Consider the following 16,153-nt stretch of genomic DNA (forward strand, 5'->3'; position numbering starts at 1 on the left):
AACAGGGCAAATATCCTTCCTTATATGGGATGGGAAAGGGACAGGGCATGCTGCCTAGGAGGGCTCTGGAACATTGCAATGGTCACATTCTGACAGTGATAGGAGTCCTGTAACTCTTTGTTCTGGCAATATTGGCCCTTCGAGTTTATCTTGTTCTTTGTCCTTGGAGCACACCACATTGTTGTCTAGTACATGTTGCTTAGTAGCATGTTCATTTATTTTATTTACTTCTTGGCCACACCATACAGCATGTGGGATCTTAGTTCCCTGACCAGGGATCGAACCCACGCCCCCTGCATTGGAAGTGCAGAGTCTTAACCACTGGGCCACCATGAAGCCCCTTGTATTTTATATTTTCCATTTTTCATGGTAATTTTAGAATTTTCTGATTATTCATTGCTAGTGTATAGAAATATAATTGATTTTGTATATTGACCTTGAATCCTATGAACTTGCTAAACTCACTTATTCTGGTAGCTTTTTTTTGTGGATTCCTTAGGATTGTCTGTGAATAAGGTCAGCTACTTCTTTTCCAGTTTAACTATCCTTTAGCGATTTTTCTTGATTTTCTAGTTTTAACTAGAACCTCCAGCAATATGATGACTAAAAGTGCTGAGAGTGGCTATCCTTGCTTCTCTCAAATCTTAGTCATTCACTGTTGTATTAGTTTGCTGGGGCCGCCATAACAGAGTACCACAGACTAGGTGGCCTAAACAACAGAAATGTATTTTCTCGAACTCTAGAGTCTAGAATTCTAAGATCAAGGTGTCAGTGGGGTTGGCTTTTTCTGAGGCCTCACTCATTGTCTTGCAAATGGCTGTCTTCTTCCTGTTTTCACGTGGTCTTCTGTCTGTATCTGTGTCTGTGTCTTAATCTCCTGTTCTTTAAGGACACCAGTCATATTGGATTAGGATTAATCCTAATGACCTCATTTTAACTTAATTACCTCTTTAAAGATCCTGTCTACAAATACAGTTATATTCTGAGGTATTGAGGGTCAGGATTTCAAAATGTGAATTTTGGGGGGACATGATTCAGCCCTAACAATCGTTAAATATGTTAGCTGTAGGTCTTTGTAGATACCTTACCTAAGGTTGTTAAAATTCCCTTTTATTTCTAGTTTGCTTTTTTTTAATCTTGAATGAGTACTGAATTTTATAAAATTATTTTCTACATCTATTAAAATGATAATATGTGTTTCCTTTCTCCCTCTTTTAGCATGGTGAATTACATAGATTGAGTTTTCAAATTTCAAGCCAGACTTGTATTTCTGGGAATAACCCCATTCAGTCGTGATATATTATCCTTTTCATATGTTGCCAATTTTTATTTGGGAAAATATCATGGAGTATTTTTGTGGTGCACACCACATTGAAGACTGTTGAGTTTCTGGGTGGAAAGAGAAATGCTATAAAAATGTTTAATCAGGGCTTCCCTGGTGGCGCAGTGCTTGAGAGTCCGCCTGCCGATTCAGGGGACATGGGTTCGTGCCCCGATCCGGGAAGATCCCACATGCCGCGGAGCGGCTGGGCCCGTGAGCCATGGCCGCTGAGCCTGTGCGTCCGGAGCCTGTGCTCCGCAACAGGAGAAGCCCCAACAGTGAGAGGCCCGCGTACCAAAAAAAAAGTGAATGGAAGCATGACCAGAAAGTAAGGTTGTTCTTCTTATAGTTTTTGTACCATTTGCCTTTTAAAAATTATGTGCACATTATTTTAGAAGTAAAACTTAATTTACATTAATTTTTTTAAAAAGTCTCCAACCAGAAACCAGTCATTTGTTTTGTTTGTTTTCATTACAACTCTGATTCAGTTGGGATTTTTTTGTTGGTGCATGGCATGCAAACAACTGGAACAGCGTCTATTTTTCCTCCTAAATAGGTAACTAATTCGTCCCAGCATAACTGACTAGTGCTTTTCTTCCCATGATTTGTTAATAGTTATTCATACCAGGATATTTCTATACTATTTGTCCTTGCTCCAGTACCACACTGATTTGAGCTATAGTGGAATGAGTTTACTGTGGTGAAGCTCATTTATTTAAAAAAAAAAAAAGATGTGCAAAGACACAGAGATTTATAAAAGTAGATGGCTGGTTAAGTGCATGGAGGAATCTAAGAGTAGATAAATAATGTTGAAAGCGCAACAGTAAACAGCATTAGTTAAAGCCAAACTCTGGCCACAGAGCCTCTCGGGAGGAAACAACCTTCACAAGTTTGGACCCGTAGATGCGGGAGACACCAAGCACAAAGGAAAAGCGGCGGAAGCCCGGGGGATCCCACAGTGATTTACGGTCCCTCACCTGCTCAGGGAGATTGGCGGCGGCCCCGGGGGCGGGGTAAAGCAAACGTCACTTCCGGCCTCGGCCCGCGAGGCCCTCTCGCGCTATGACGGCCAGTGCGGAGGCGCGGGGGCGGCGCCCAGGAGTCGGGGTAGGAGTAGTGGTGACCAGCTGCAGGCATCCTCGCTGCGTCCTCCTGGGGAGGAGGAAAGGGTCATTTGGAGCCGGCAAATTCCAACTTCCTGGGGGCCACTTGGAGTTCGGGTAAGCAGCCGCTGCCTGGCGGACGGGGAAAGCGGGAAGTGCACGGAAAGGACGACCTCGCTCCCTGCGTGCGTCCGTGCGTGCGCGCCGACGCTGCGTCCTTTCTCGCGAGTTCCTCCTTTCTCCTCTCGGGCCGGGAGGGGCCACTGCGCTGGGTATGGCTGAAGGAGAGATTTCCTCTTTCCCGTGTGAGCTGCGCCTGCGCCATCAGCTCCTCGCGAGACCTGACGCGGCTGGGAGTTGGCTGGTGAGTTGTGTTTTTCTTACTGCTCGCACTTGAGAGACCGGAAGTTGGTGTTTATAGGCCGCGGTCAATGTAGTTCTGTCAGTTAAGGCTTTTGCACGGTTTGCTGGTGATTTAAACGCACATGGATATATTCTGTGTTTCCTGCTCCAGTAAGTTTAGTTGCGCTGTAACCAAGCGAATGGGCGACTGAAACTCTGGGCCTCAGTTTCTCTTTTTAAAATGGGGAAGTTAGATGCTGTACTCCTTAAGGTCCCTCTCTGCTTTGGCATGTTGTGGTTTGATGATGTGTCAGACCGACAAAGAAAGTTCTACACAAGGGTGAAAAAAGGCTGAGATTGTGCTAGAAGGTGGATTCACCCAGACTCTTGGACTCTTTAATCAATAGAAATTGATAAGATGCCAGATGAGGAATTTAGGCGAAGCTTTATTGGGGGCTCGTGCTGTAGCAAGAGGGAGCGAGAACAAGACACAGGTGCCCCTTGCTCGGCTCCCCTGGAGGGGACGTGGTGGTGGGCTGGTTCCTTAAATGGGGTGAGAATAGGGATGGATCTGCGGGCTGTGCAGGAGGCGCAGCTTAGGTGGCCCGCCTAACCCCCTTGGTGTGTGTGGGAATCATGCGTGGTACCCTGCTTTGCTCTCAGCAGCTCCGAAATGGCAGTTGGTTTGTGGCCTTTTTATAGCTTGTTTATAATTGCCCCAACTGCGCATGCGTGCAGTTATTTTTTTTAACCTCTATCTTTGTCCAGGTGCAAGCGCTCTGGTAGATGATCTATCTCAAAGTGAGAATAAAGCGTTTAAGACACAGAGCTTGTTTTTCCTTTTGTATAGAAAGTTTCAAACATACATAAAGAGAGAATAGTCAGTGAATCCTCATGTACCCGTTACTCAGTTTGTTCTTGTTTCGTCTTTACTGCTCCTCCCTCCCGGCAAACAGACACACACACCCCTTGTTTTCTAAACTATTTTAAAGGAAAGCGGGCATCTTATTACACCACCCCTAAGTAATTCAGTATCTATCTGTAATAGGCTTTTAAAAAGAAGTAACCACAATACCATTTTCAAACCTTAAAATATTTTATAGCATCTGTTACCCAGTCTGTACTGTTTTCTGCAGTTGTCTTGAAAATGTCTTTTTACTCTTTTGTACCAATTCAGATTAAAGGAAGGGCACATGTTGCATGTGATTGATACATTTTTAAGTCTCTTAATCTAGCAGTACCCGCCCTCCCCTTCTTCCTATGCCATGTTGAATATGGGTCATTTGAATTTTTCACATTATGACTATATTCTTCTAATTCACGTATTTCTTATAAAAGGGTTGTTAGAAGTAGAGGCTTGATCCTAGTGCCTTTTAATCAGACTCAGATCTTTATAGAATATGGAATTCTTATCTTCTAGCACAGGGAATTGTTTAAATGGTCTTCAGAATTTTTAAAGCATCAATAAGTTTCTCGTTTTTAGATAAGTAAGATAAGCTATCACTTAATAAATAATAAAATGCCTAGATTAAGAATCAAATTGCCCAGACAAGCACACCATATTGTACTTTGTCAGTTTGGGGGGCGGGGGAGCATTAGCCAACGTTAGATCACAAACTAAGCACTATTTAGAATGTGTAATTTCTAGAGTAGTGGTTCGAGATAGTTGTCCTAACAGTAACACAAGACAGTATTGGAGTCTTGACTCATACTGAATGATAATGGCCAAAATTGAACTTTAATGACCTTTTTACTAAGTGCTAGGTGTTATGCTAAGCTCTTCACATGTGTGCTTTCACTTATCTTTGTATAACTGGTAAACTGAGTGGGCTAAATCGATGGGAAACAAACAGGAAGGAAGTAGCTTTATTTTCTCTTTTCATTGTCTTCAAATATGATTTGTCTTTCCCTTCTCGGCTTCTCCATGATGTTTTCTGCAAATTCAATTGTTTTGCTCTTGTTACCAACCTGGGTTCTTGAACTCTTTAATCAATAGAAATTGATAAGACATCAGACAAAAGAATTCAGGCAAGACTTTATTGGGACTCATGCTACAGCATGAGAGGTAACAGGTGCCCTTGCTCGCTCTCTGAGGCAGGTGAGCTGGTCCCTTAAACGGGGTGAGGGTGGGAGTGGATAGGTGCTTTGGGCTGGAGGGGTGGCTTAGGTGATCTCTCCACCCCCTTGGTGGTGCCGGGTGCCTGTGTCGTGTGTGGTACCCTGGTTTTGCTCCTGGTGCCTCAAAAGTGGCAGTTGGGTTTTGGCCTTTTTGTATCTTTGTTCACAGTTTGCCCTAACTGTACATGGGTGCAGTTAGTTTTCGTCGTCTCTTAGAGTTTCTTTGCATTCTGTTGTTCAGGGAGAGGAGATGTTAGTCCAGGTGCAAGCAGTGCAGTAAAGGGTCCCAGTCCCAGCCTGTCTCACTTTCACTTGATTATAAAAGTAAATCGTATTTTGGTTATTATGATCCTCTTCCAGGCATTTAGCTTTCCTTTGTAGTGGGGAAAGGAGGTGTGGGCCATTGTTTTGCTTTCTCTACCTCCTCCTCTTCTCACTGTTTCTGGTTTCTTTTTCTGGTGTGTTGAGGAAGGAGGAGAGGGAGCAAAACTTTTACCTGAGTGGTGCTGCTGTGATCTATGTTATGTGCCCTCTGGGTGCAGTATTCACAGGCGTGCTCTCTTTCTTTCTTTTTTAAAATTTATTTATTTTTGGCTGCGTTGGGTCTTTGTTGCTGCGCGCGGGTTTTCTCTAGTTGCGGCAAGCAGGGCTACTCTTCGTTGTGGTGCGCGGGCTTCAGTAGTTGTGGCTTGCGGGCTCTAGAGCACAGGTTCAGTAGTTGTGGCTCACGGGCTTAGTTGCTCTGAGGCATGTGGGATCTTCCCGGACCAGGGATCCAACCCGTGTCCCCTGCACTGGCAGGAGGATTCTTAACCACTGCGCCACCAGGGAAGTCTGCGTGCTCTCTTTCTTAGGGTGTGTTTATTGGTTGGTTGGAAGTCCTATAAGGATTTCTACACTGCACAGTTCCCTGACATAGGTGACTGACTTTTTGTGACGCTGGCCACCAGCTCCTGCTGTTAGCACACCACGCTACATTTTCTTTGTGACGGGCCCCCCAGCAGTCTCTTGTAGCATCTGCTTGGCCCAAAGAAAACACATGTTGGGAAGGACGCTTTCACTGCTGCCCATTTTCTCTGCTCAGCCATCGTGGGCTGCTTTAGCCACTCTCCTGCCTTCCAAATTCCTAAAGTGGGAATGAGCATCACCTTGTGTATTCACGTGCATCCCTAAACACCACGGGACACATTTCAGATTAACACAAGAGCTCTTTCCCTCCTACACCTCTACTCTGATGCACTAGGGTAGACCTATGAGGTTCCACAGCTCAGTCTTTAACTGGGGAGTAACATACCAGTACCTCCTTCTTGAGAGTCTCACCCAGTCTTTGTGACTAATTCTCTTGGAGGGCCTCTCACTTGGTTTCAAGGCAGAGCTGGCCCCTCATCAGGAGGAAGAGGAACGTTCCTTCAGGCTGAAAACGCACAACTCTCCTCCCTCCTAAAGATCTGTCTTCTTATGTAGACTGGGTAGTGACGGTAGTTTAGATAATTAGAGATACAAAAATATTCAAGGTAGAAAAGATAGAGAAACAATATTCTTTTTTGCTGAATATCACACTAAAGTGCTTCATAAATATTTGGAAATTTAATCTAAAGTGCATATGAAATGACTTTTAGAAAAACTGAATCACTAATGATTTCTTTTAATAATATTTGTTTTCATTCAATACTCATATTTTATCTGATTGTATAAAATTTCATTTGGAACAATTTCTAAAGGGAGATATTATATATTTTTAGTCTTGTCTCATGTATGAAAACTGCAGTGAAATGTTTTAATTTATATACAGGTTTTTGTAACTTGGAATATCAGCGTTTTTGTCAATATCTAGTTATGGATCATACGTTGAAGGTGAACTAATCACATCAGTGTATTTTAATATTTCGTGAATGCCTGTTGCCTATTGCCCTCAGTTTTGAGCCTTCTGAGCCTTCAGAAAAGACAGTGTCCACTTCTTGGTACAACTAACACAACCCCATGAGAAAGTAGTATTATCTTCTTACTTGTCTAAGGTGGAAAATAATGGACTTTGAACTCAAACCCAGGTCTAGTTGACTCCAAAGCTGTGCTCTTAACTGATATATTAAACCACCTCCTGGTTGCATGCTGCTTCCAGGCACATGAAGTAGTGCTGAATTGGCTAAAAGTTCATTTTTTTGTTCAATATGAAGTCCTTTTGGTCTTCAGATACTTGATATAGGATAAACAGAGTGTCAAAGGAGGGTTGTTGATTTATTGTTGTAAAGCGTGAACCAATTACAGCTCTTTTTGCTTTACACTAGGAATTTCTAGCCAGGAATTTCATGGCAAAAACAAATGCATAAATAGAATTGAATATGGTGGTGTGTTTCTGTTTTTCAGTGAAAGCTGGGAAGAATGTGCTCAAAGGGAAACCTGGGAAGAAGCAGCTCTTCACCTGAAAAATGTTCGCTTTGCCTCGGTTGTGAATTCTTTCGTTGAGGAAGAGAATTACCATTATGTCACTATTTTAATGAAAGGAGAGGTGGATGTGACTCATGATTCAGAACCAAAGAATGTAGAGCCTGAGAAAAATGAAAGTAAGAGAACTATAAATAATGCATTTTCTATGAGAGCACATGGTCTGAAGGAAGATTACGTTATATTGCCATAGGAAGAAAATTAGATTAGAATATAATTATACTTCAGTTAGAATGTAAATATACTTAAATCCTGGATACATAAGGACAGAACAGGAAAGAGAGCTGGGCCTAGAGCCAGACTACTTGGTTCGCATCCTGGTTTTTCTACTTAGAGGTTTGTAACCTTGGACAAGTTATTTAGGTCTCTGGGCCTCTTTTCTCACTTGTGACAATAGTACCTACTTCAGATGCGTTGTTGTAAGAATAAAATGAGTTAATACATACAACGGGCCTGGCCTAGTGAACACAGTAAGTACTCAGTAAGCGTTAGTTTTATTGTTAGTGTTTAATTTTGTTTCACACTGATTTTTAAGCAAAACATTTAACGTGACTTCCTCAGTTTTCTCACCTGTGCAAGAGAGGTAAAACTTCCTTTTATAGAGAATGCTTAACCTGACAAAACACTTAGCTGTTACCTTCTGCGTTGAATTGAGTGCTCTGAAAGCTTTAATGACAATAACTGATATTCTGTTATTTACTGTGTACTAAGCATTGTTCTTAGGGCTTTGCATGTATCATCTCTCTTCAGATTTCGTAAAACTGCATGATAAAAGGAACTAAAGAGTAAAATATCAAACTTATTCAGTATATTATTTGCCATAAGAAACCTTATCCAAGTGGTCTCATGTAGGATCACCCCTCTAAACGTTTAATTTCTCCTCTAACAGCGAAAATCTTTTCATTCACAAATACTTGCTGAGTACTGTGTGCCAGACATTGTTCTAAGCACTAAAGGAAAAGTGGTGTTTAAAACAAAGTCCCTGCCCTCCTGGACTTTACATTTTATCTGGGGGGAAAGGCAACAAATTAGCAGATATTTTATGATAGTAATGATAGGAGTAAGAATAAAAATAAAGCTGTGTAAAGATAGTGATGCATGGGTGCTGTGTCAGGTGGGGTGGTCAGGGAGGGCTTCTGTGCAGAAGGAAGTGACATTGCTAGAATGAATAAGTCATGTCTGAAGTGTTTTACAGACTGACTTGATTGAATGAACAGAAGGGCATGTTCTACCCGAAGGCCCGTTGAGTCATATAAGATTTTTTGTAAAATAGGTAACTACTTGGAATCCTTTAAAATGAGCTAGCAAAGTCTGAACTGTTTTTACTCACAACACTTCTGATACCAAATGTGTGGACTTTTACCCTCACACTAAATAATTCTCCAACTCTCCAGACATCAGTTGAGTGTCCTATAATTCAGTTCAATTCTTACACTGTCTACTTGGATCCGAAAAGTTAAAGAGCTCAGTCCCATGAGACTGCCCCCATTTCCAATGCCAATCTCACGTCCAGGCCTCCTGTACTTTTGACGGCCTGGCTATAAATCGAGGCTCCCACAACCCCCTCTTCGGTAATTTGCTAGAATGTCCCACAGAATTAAGGAAAACACTCTCCTTACATTACCAGTTTGTTTTAAAGGGTACAGCTCAGGAACAGCCAAATGAAAGAGGTAGGGCCAGGTCTGGGGAGGGGGCACGGGACTTTCATGCCCTCTCTGGATGTGCCACCCTCCCAGCACCTCGATGTGTTCAACTCAGAAGCTCTCTGAACCCAGCTGTGTAGAGTTTTTATGGAGGTTCCTATGTAATGGGATTATTATTACTGTGATTGGTTAAATCAATGTCCATTGGCTGTTAACTCAGTCTCCAGCCCCTCTCTCCATCCCTAAGGTGGAGTGTGGGGTGAGAGGTGGGCTGAAAGTTCCAACCCTGTGATCACGCCTGGGTCTTCCTGGTCACCAGCCCCCATCCTGAAACTCTCCAGGGGTCCTCAGCCACCAGCCATCTCATTAGCATAAGCTCAGCATTGGTTGAAAGGAGCTTATTATGGAAACAAAAGATGCTCCTCTGATCCCTATCACTCAGGAAATTACAAAGATTTTAGGAACCCTGCCAGGAAACAGGGATAAAGACCAAATACCTATTTCTTATATCACGATGTCACACAAAGAAACACACAGAAAGTATGCAAAGGCCTTCAGCTGGCCTAGGGTACAACAGAAATTATTCATGCCTTAGGAAGTGGGAGGCAGGATTGTACCAGGTTCACTGGGGGAGCTGATAACCTGGCCAAGGTGCAGGCACTCGGGGGTCTTCGTTTTTTATAATATAAGCATGCAGCCTCTGCCCCATGTTCATCAGGTCCTGGATCTGGATTGCCTGCTTCAGTTTCCTCTAGCCATCTGTTTATACTTAGAAGGATTATCCAGATGCTTCGTTTTCTAGGGGGCCCCTAGGATAAACTTTACTTCAGCTCTCTTGCGACTCAGTTAATTGAGCATCTTGCAGCACATTGTGAGTGTCTCCCTCCCCCTCCTTCTTCTCTCTCTCTCTCTCTCTCTCTCCAGGGGCATTAAATCTGGGTTTGACCACAATGTGGCCTTTGTAAACTTGGCGTCATATTCAAATAACAGCATGTTTTAAATGATCATCATTCCCTTCTTAAGATCTTCATTCTAAATGCAAATTATGTTTGTATAGCCAAGCTAATGCATAGCATCACTATTGCACTTCATTAGTAGCAAATCTTTTTTTTTTTTTTTTTTTTTGCGGTACGCGGGCCTCTCACTGTTGTGGCCTCTCCCGTTGCGGAGCACAGGCTCTGGACACGCTGGCTCAGCGGCCGTGGCTCACGGGCCCAGCCGCTCCGCGGCATGTGGGATCTTCTCTGGACCGGGGCACGAACCCGTGTCCCCTGCATCGGCAGGCGGACTCTCAACCACTGCGCCACCAGGGAAGCCCATCATTTTTAAATTTAATTAATTTTTCTTAGTATAGGTTAACTTGCCAAAATAAATATCCTTTGTTTCCTTTCATCTAAAGAAATTGCTTTGATACCTTTCTTTTCTAGGTTGGGAGTGGGTTCCTTGGGAAGAATTTCCTCCCCTAGACCAGCTTTTCTGGCCACTACGTTGTTTAAAGGAACAAGGCTACGATCCATTTAGAGAAGATTTGGATCATCTGGTAGGATACAAAGGAAATCACCTAGAGGTGAACAAGGAGACTCCCTGATTTTTTTTTTTTAATGGGTTAGCCAAAAAAAAAAGTTCATCTGGTTTTCCCGTAAGATGGCTCTAGTAGTGCTTAGTTGTGTTTAACTTCTTTTGAAACAATTTTGTTGGATTGTATTGTGACAGCTGTCATATCAGCGTGTATTTAAAAAAACACTTAACAAAATTGGTGAATTTTTGCATAGCCATTTTAATATAGAAGATGGAAGAAAAAAAGCAACATTTTCGGCATATTATGCTTGATTATTTCAAGAAAGGTAAAAATGCAACTGAAACGCAAAAAAAGATTTGCGCAGTGTATGGAGAAGGTGCTGTGACTGAGCGAACGTGTCAAAAGTGGTTTGCGAAGTTTCGTGCTGGAGATTTCTCGCTGGACGATGCTCCACGGTCAGGTAGACCAGTTGAAGTTGATAGCGATCAAATCGAGACATTAATTGAGAGCAATCGACGTTATACCACTCGGGAGATAGCCGATATACTCAAAATATCCAAATCAAGTGTTGAAAATCATTTGCACCAGCTTGGTTATATGAATCGCTTTGACGTTTGGGTTCCACATAAGTTAAGCGAGAAAAACCTTCTTGACCGTATTTCCGCATGCGATTCTCTACTGAAACGTAATGAAAACGTTCCATTTTTAAAACAAATTGTGATGGGCAATGAAAAATGGATACTGTACAATAATGTGGAACGGAAGAGATCGTGGAGCAAGCGAAGTGAACCGCCACCAACCACACCAAAGGCCGGTCTTCATCCAAAGAAAGTGATGTTGTGTATATGGTGGGATTGGAAGGGAGTCCTCTATTATGAGCTCCTTCCGGAAAACCAAACGATTAATTCCAACAAGTACTGCTCCCAGTTAGATCAACTGAAAGCAGCACTCGACGAAAAGCGTCCAGAATTAGTCAACAGAAAACATATAATCTTCCATCAGGATACCACAAGACCGCATGTTTCTTTGATGACCAGGCAAAAACTGTCACAGCTTGGCTGGGAAGTTCTGATTCCTCCACCTTATTCACCAGACATTGCACCTTCGGATTTCCATTTATTTCGGTCTTTACAAAATTCTCTTAATGGAAGAAATTTCAATTCCCTGGAAGACTGTAAAAGGCACCTGGAACAGTTCTTTGCTCAAAAAGATAAAAAGTTTTGGGAAGATGGAATTATGAAGTTGCCTGAAAAATGGCAGAAGGTAGTGGAACAAAAGGGTGAATACGTTGTTCAATGAAGTTCTTGGTGAAAATGAAAAATGTGTCTTTTATTTTTACCCAAAAAACCAAAGGAACTTTTTGGCCAACCCATACATAAAAGGCAAAATAAGGTCCTGTAAAAGAATGAAAAATATCTTCATTTCAGAACAGCTCCATTTTAGCTGAAAAGTCCCACACAATTGCCAGTTATTTATTTGGAGTCTCTTAATATACCCAATACCCTTTCAGCCTGTACTCGTGAAAAATTTTCGGGGATTGTGTCATGAATTATATTTCAGACTCAGAAAACGTGATAAATGGTGATGTTGTGGTAATTCTGCTTTCCGTATTACTCTGTGGTTTGACTGTGCTGTTTGTCATTACCAGTGTGCGTGGAGGAGAGTGCAGAATTTGTCTTAGTGTTTCAGTTCTAATAGAGAACCTAATTCAGGTGCTAACACAGTATGCCCGTTGCAGAATTTATCACATTTGTTGATTTTCCTCTTTTGTTTTATTTAAGTCAAAAAAATTTTTGGTAATATATTGTGACAGTCCCTGCAACTAGAGCAAACACGACAGGTCTTTAGGGTGTATTTCCCAGATTTCCAGTTGAGAACCTAAAGCAAGGGAAGTGAGACAAACCATCCAGGATCTGTATCCCGTCATTAACAGGCCCTGTCATTTGGGATCTCAGTTGATCTCTCTGAGATTCAGCTTCCTTATGTGTAAAATGCGATTAGACTAGGGCAGTGGATCTCAAAGTGTGGCCCGGGGAAGTCCTCAAGATCCTTTCAAGGGCCCTCAGGGTTAAAGCTGTTTTTGTCATATGAAGACTTCATTTGCTTTTTTCATTCTCATTCTTTCCTGAGTGTACAGAGGAGTTTGCATGTTGTGTGATACTGTAGCAGACTGAATGCAAAGCAGACATGAGAGTGTAGCTCTCTTTTATTAAGCTAGATGTGAAAGAAACTGACAAAAATGTAAAACAGTGCCACTCTTCTCACTGGTTCTTTTGCTTTTTTTTTTAAGAAAAATAGCTATATTTTTTATAAAAATTATGTTAACATATAATGGTTTTGAGTTATGGGTTTTTGTTATTTGTAAATAAATTAATAAAAGAATTCTTAAAATTTCTTGGTTTTAATTCCTAATATGGTCCTATCACTAGATAAAATCCTACAAAAACAAGAACTCTTTGGGGTCCTTAGTAATTTTTTTTTTAAATGAAGTATAGTTGTTTACAATGTTGTGTTTCAGGTATACAGCAAAGTGATTCAGATATATATTAATACACACACACACACATTCCTTTTCAGATTCTTTTCTGTTATAGGTTATTACAAGATACTGAATATAGTTCCCTGTGCTATACAGTAGGTCCTTGTTGTTTATTTTATATCTAATATTAGTGTATTTGTTAATCCTAAACTCCTAATTTGTCCCTCCCCTCCCTCTTTCCCCTTTGGTAATCATAAGTTTTTTTTCTATATCTGTGAGTCTCTTGCTGTTTTGTAAGTAAGTTCATTTGTATCATTTTTTTAGATTCTTCGTATTAGTGATATCATATGACTTACTTCACTTGGTATGATAATCTCTAGGTCCGTCCATGTTGCTGCAAATGGCATTATTTCATTCCTTTTTATGGTTGAGTAATATTCCATTGTATATATGTGCCACATCTTCTTTATCCATTCATCTGTCGATGGACACTTAGGTTGCTTCCATGTCTTGGCTATTGTAAATAGTGCTGCTGTGAACATTGGGGGTGTGTGTATCTTTTTTAATTCATTGTCATCTTTTCTGGATATCTGCCCAGAAGTGGGATAGCTGGATCATATGGCAGCTCTATTTTTAGTTTTTTAAGGAACCTCCATATTCTCCATAGTGGCTGCACCAATGTACATTCCTACCAACAGTTTCAGAGGGTTCCCTTTTCTCCACACCCTCCTCAGCATTTATTATTTGTAGACTTTTTGATGATGGCCATTCTGACTGGTGTGAGGTGATACCTCATTGTAGTTTTGATTTGCATTTCTCTAATAATTAGTGATGTTGAGCATCTTGTCCTGTGCCTCTTGGCCATCTGTATGTTTTCTTTGGAGAAATGTGTGTTTAGGTCTTCTGCCCATTTTTTGATTGGGTTGTTTTTTTGATATTGAGCTATATGAGCTGTTTGTGTATTTCGGAAATCAAGCCCAACATTGGTTGCATCATTTGCAAATATTTTCTCCCAGTCTGTAGGTTGTCCTTTTGTTTATGGTTTCCTTTGCTGTGCAAAAGCTTATAAGTTTGATTAGGTTCCATTTGCTTATTTTTGCTTTTATTTCTTTTGCCTTGGGAAGCCAGTCTAAGAAAACATTGGTACAGTTTATGTCAGAGAGTTTTGCCTATGTCCTCTTCTAGGAGTTTTATGGTGTCGTGTCTTATTTAAGTCTTTAAGCCATTTTGAGTTTATTTTTGTGTATGGTGAGAGGGAGTGTTCTAACTTCATTGATTTACATGCTGCTTTCCAACTTTTCCAACACCACTTGCTGAAGGGAGACTCTTTTCTCCGTTGTATATTCTTGCCTCCTTTGTGGAAGATTAACTGACCATAGGTGTGCGGGCTCATTTCTGCACTCTCTGTTCTGCTCCATTGATCCATATGTCTGTGTCTGTGCCAGTACCACGCTGTTTTGATACTCTAGTATTGTCTGAAGTCTGGGAAGGTTATGCCTCCAGCTTGTTCTTTTCCCTCAGGATTGCTTTGGCAATTCTGGGTCTTTTGTGGTTCCATATGAATTTTAGGATTATTTGTTCTGGTTCTGTGAAAAATGCTTGGGTAATTTGATACAGATTGCATTAAATCTGTAGATTGCTTTGGGTAGTATGGCCACTTTAATAATATTCTTCCAATCCAAGAGCATGGGGTATCTTTCCATTTTTTTTTGGAATCATCTTCAGTTTCATTTATCAGTGTTTTATAGTTATCAACATATAAGTCTCTCACCTCCTTAGTCAGGGTTATTCCTAGGTGGGTTTTTTTACATGATTTTAAAAGGGATTGTTTTTTCACTTTCTGATATTTCATTGTTAGTGTAAAGAAATGCAACAGATTTATGTATATTAATCTTGTATCCTGCTACCTTGCTGAATTCATTTATCTGTTCTAATAGTTTTTGTGTTGAGTCTTTAGGTCCTTAGTAATTTTTAAGAGTGTAACAGGATCCAAAACCAAAAAGTTTGAGAACTGCTGGATTAGGCCATGAACTCACATCCTTTTCTTTATGAGCCCATTTCTGTAAAATCCCTTGCTTCTCCTAAAGCTGGTTACATTTGAATTTTGCCCTTTCAACAGACTCAAATACTGTTGTAATATGTGTTACAAAAGAATCTTTCTTCAGTGAATGAAGATCATTTTTAAAGTTATTTTCTTTTTTTTTTTAATATTTATTTATTTGGCTGCATCAGGTCTTAGTAGCGGCACACGGGATCTTCACTGTGGCATGCGGGATCTTAGTTCCCCAACCAGGGATCGAACCTGCGTCCCCTGATTGGAAGGCGGATTCTTAACCACTGGACCACCAGGGAAGTCCCTAAAGTTGTTTTCTTAATTGCTTACGTTTTCAAAGTTATATACGCACATTGTATAGTTTACCATTTACAAATCTCATTTTCTATTTTAAGACTTTTTTTTAAGAGTGTGAGAGGAGCCCAAGTGAAATTAGTGTATATTCCTTGAACTTATGAATTTCACAGTTTTTCCTACTCCTGTTTGATTACTCCATATCCTTCTGTTGCTTGCTCATTAGTTTTACTCCCTTCCTCAACTGACATAATCCTTGTTTGTCCCTGGCTCCTCCCTAAATGATAGACATGGGTGGCTTGATAAGAAGAACCCAGGCAGCCTTGTAGGTGAAACTCCTCCATGGCTTTATCCCAAATTTGGTTGATTGGGAATTCATTGAGATATGTCTTTATGCCAGTACTTATCCAAGCAGGTGTTTTATAGTTTCAGAAACTTATCACAAACCTGAGGAGTTTTTTCTGTATCTGCTACTTTTCAATTTTTAGTAGACAAACTCATTAGGAGCTTGTGAGGTTTTCCATTTGTTTGTTTTAAATTCACCAAATTAGACATGAAGGTCTATTTCAATGAAAAGAAAAAAACCAACCTGGGCCCTTATTTATAGTAAAAAGTAAAAAGCTAAGTTTCATGTTAGAGGGGGATTGCACTTACTCGGCACCCAGCATGCTCAGTGGCATCCAATAATCACTCTGTAAATTTCTCTCTAAAAGAGTGAATGACCAGAGCAGGATTTAGAGCTCTTTAAGTAAGCAGTTAATTCTTAAATGTTTTGAGAATTGCCTTTAATTGAAAAAACTACTACTACTCGCAGTATTCTCATGAAATGTCTATACCTC

At 40.8% G+C, this 16,153-nt stretch overlaps 1 protein-coding gene across 2 annotated transcripts; it reads left to right on the forward strand.

Annotated features, from left to right (window-relative positions):
- The first annotated feature begins 2,322 nt into the window (after nucleotides 1–2,322).
- On the forward strand, nucleotides 2,323–15,316 carry NUDT15 (nudix hydrolase 15). Of its 2 annotated transcripts, none has more exons than XM_082675384.1 (3): nucleotides 2,323–2,541; nucleotides 7,249–7,445; nucleotides 15,200–15,316. In XM_082675384.1, exons 1-3 carry the CDS (start codon nucleotides 2,384–2,386, stop codon nucleotides 15,280–15,282), a joined length of 438 nt encoding a protein of 145 aa, XP_082531510.1. In that variant the 5' UTR covers nucleotides 2,323–2,383; the 3' UTR covers nucleotides 15,283–15,316. The 2 variants fall into 2 exon arrangements, with proteins under 2 accessions (XP_082531510.1, XP_082531509.1); XM_082675383.1 differs by lacking the exon at nucleotides 15,200–15,316 and adding an exon at nucleotides 10,397–12,882.
- Nucleotides 15,317–16,153: the final 837 nt, after the last annotated feature.

The sequence above is a fragment of the Grampus griseus genome (assembly GCF_964374135.1).
Source record: "Grampus griseus genome assembly, chromosome: 18".
NCBI classification, from domain to species: Eukaryota; Metazoa; Chordata; class Mammalia; order Artiodactyla; family Delphinidae; genus Grampus; species Grampus griseus.

Excerpts from the sequence above, each read along its gene's own strand:
- NUDT15 (XM_082675383.1), top strand. The coding sequence starts at position 2,384 with ATGACGGCCAGTGCGGAGGCGCGGGGGCGGCGCCCAGGAGTCGGGGTA. Across the intron at positions 2,542-7,248 it reads GGGGGCCACTTGGAGTTCGG|TGAAAGCTGGGAAGAATGTG; the intron begins GTAAGCAGCCGC and ends TCTGTTTTTCAG. Across the intron at positions 7,446-10,396 it reads AGAGCCTGAGAAAAATGAAA|GTTGGGAGTGGGTTCCTTGG; the intron begins GTAAGAGAACTA and ends TTTCTTTTCTAG.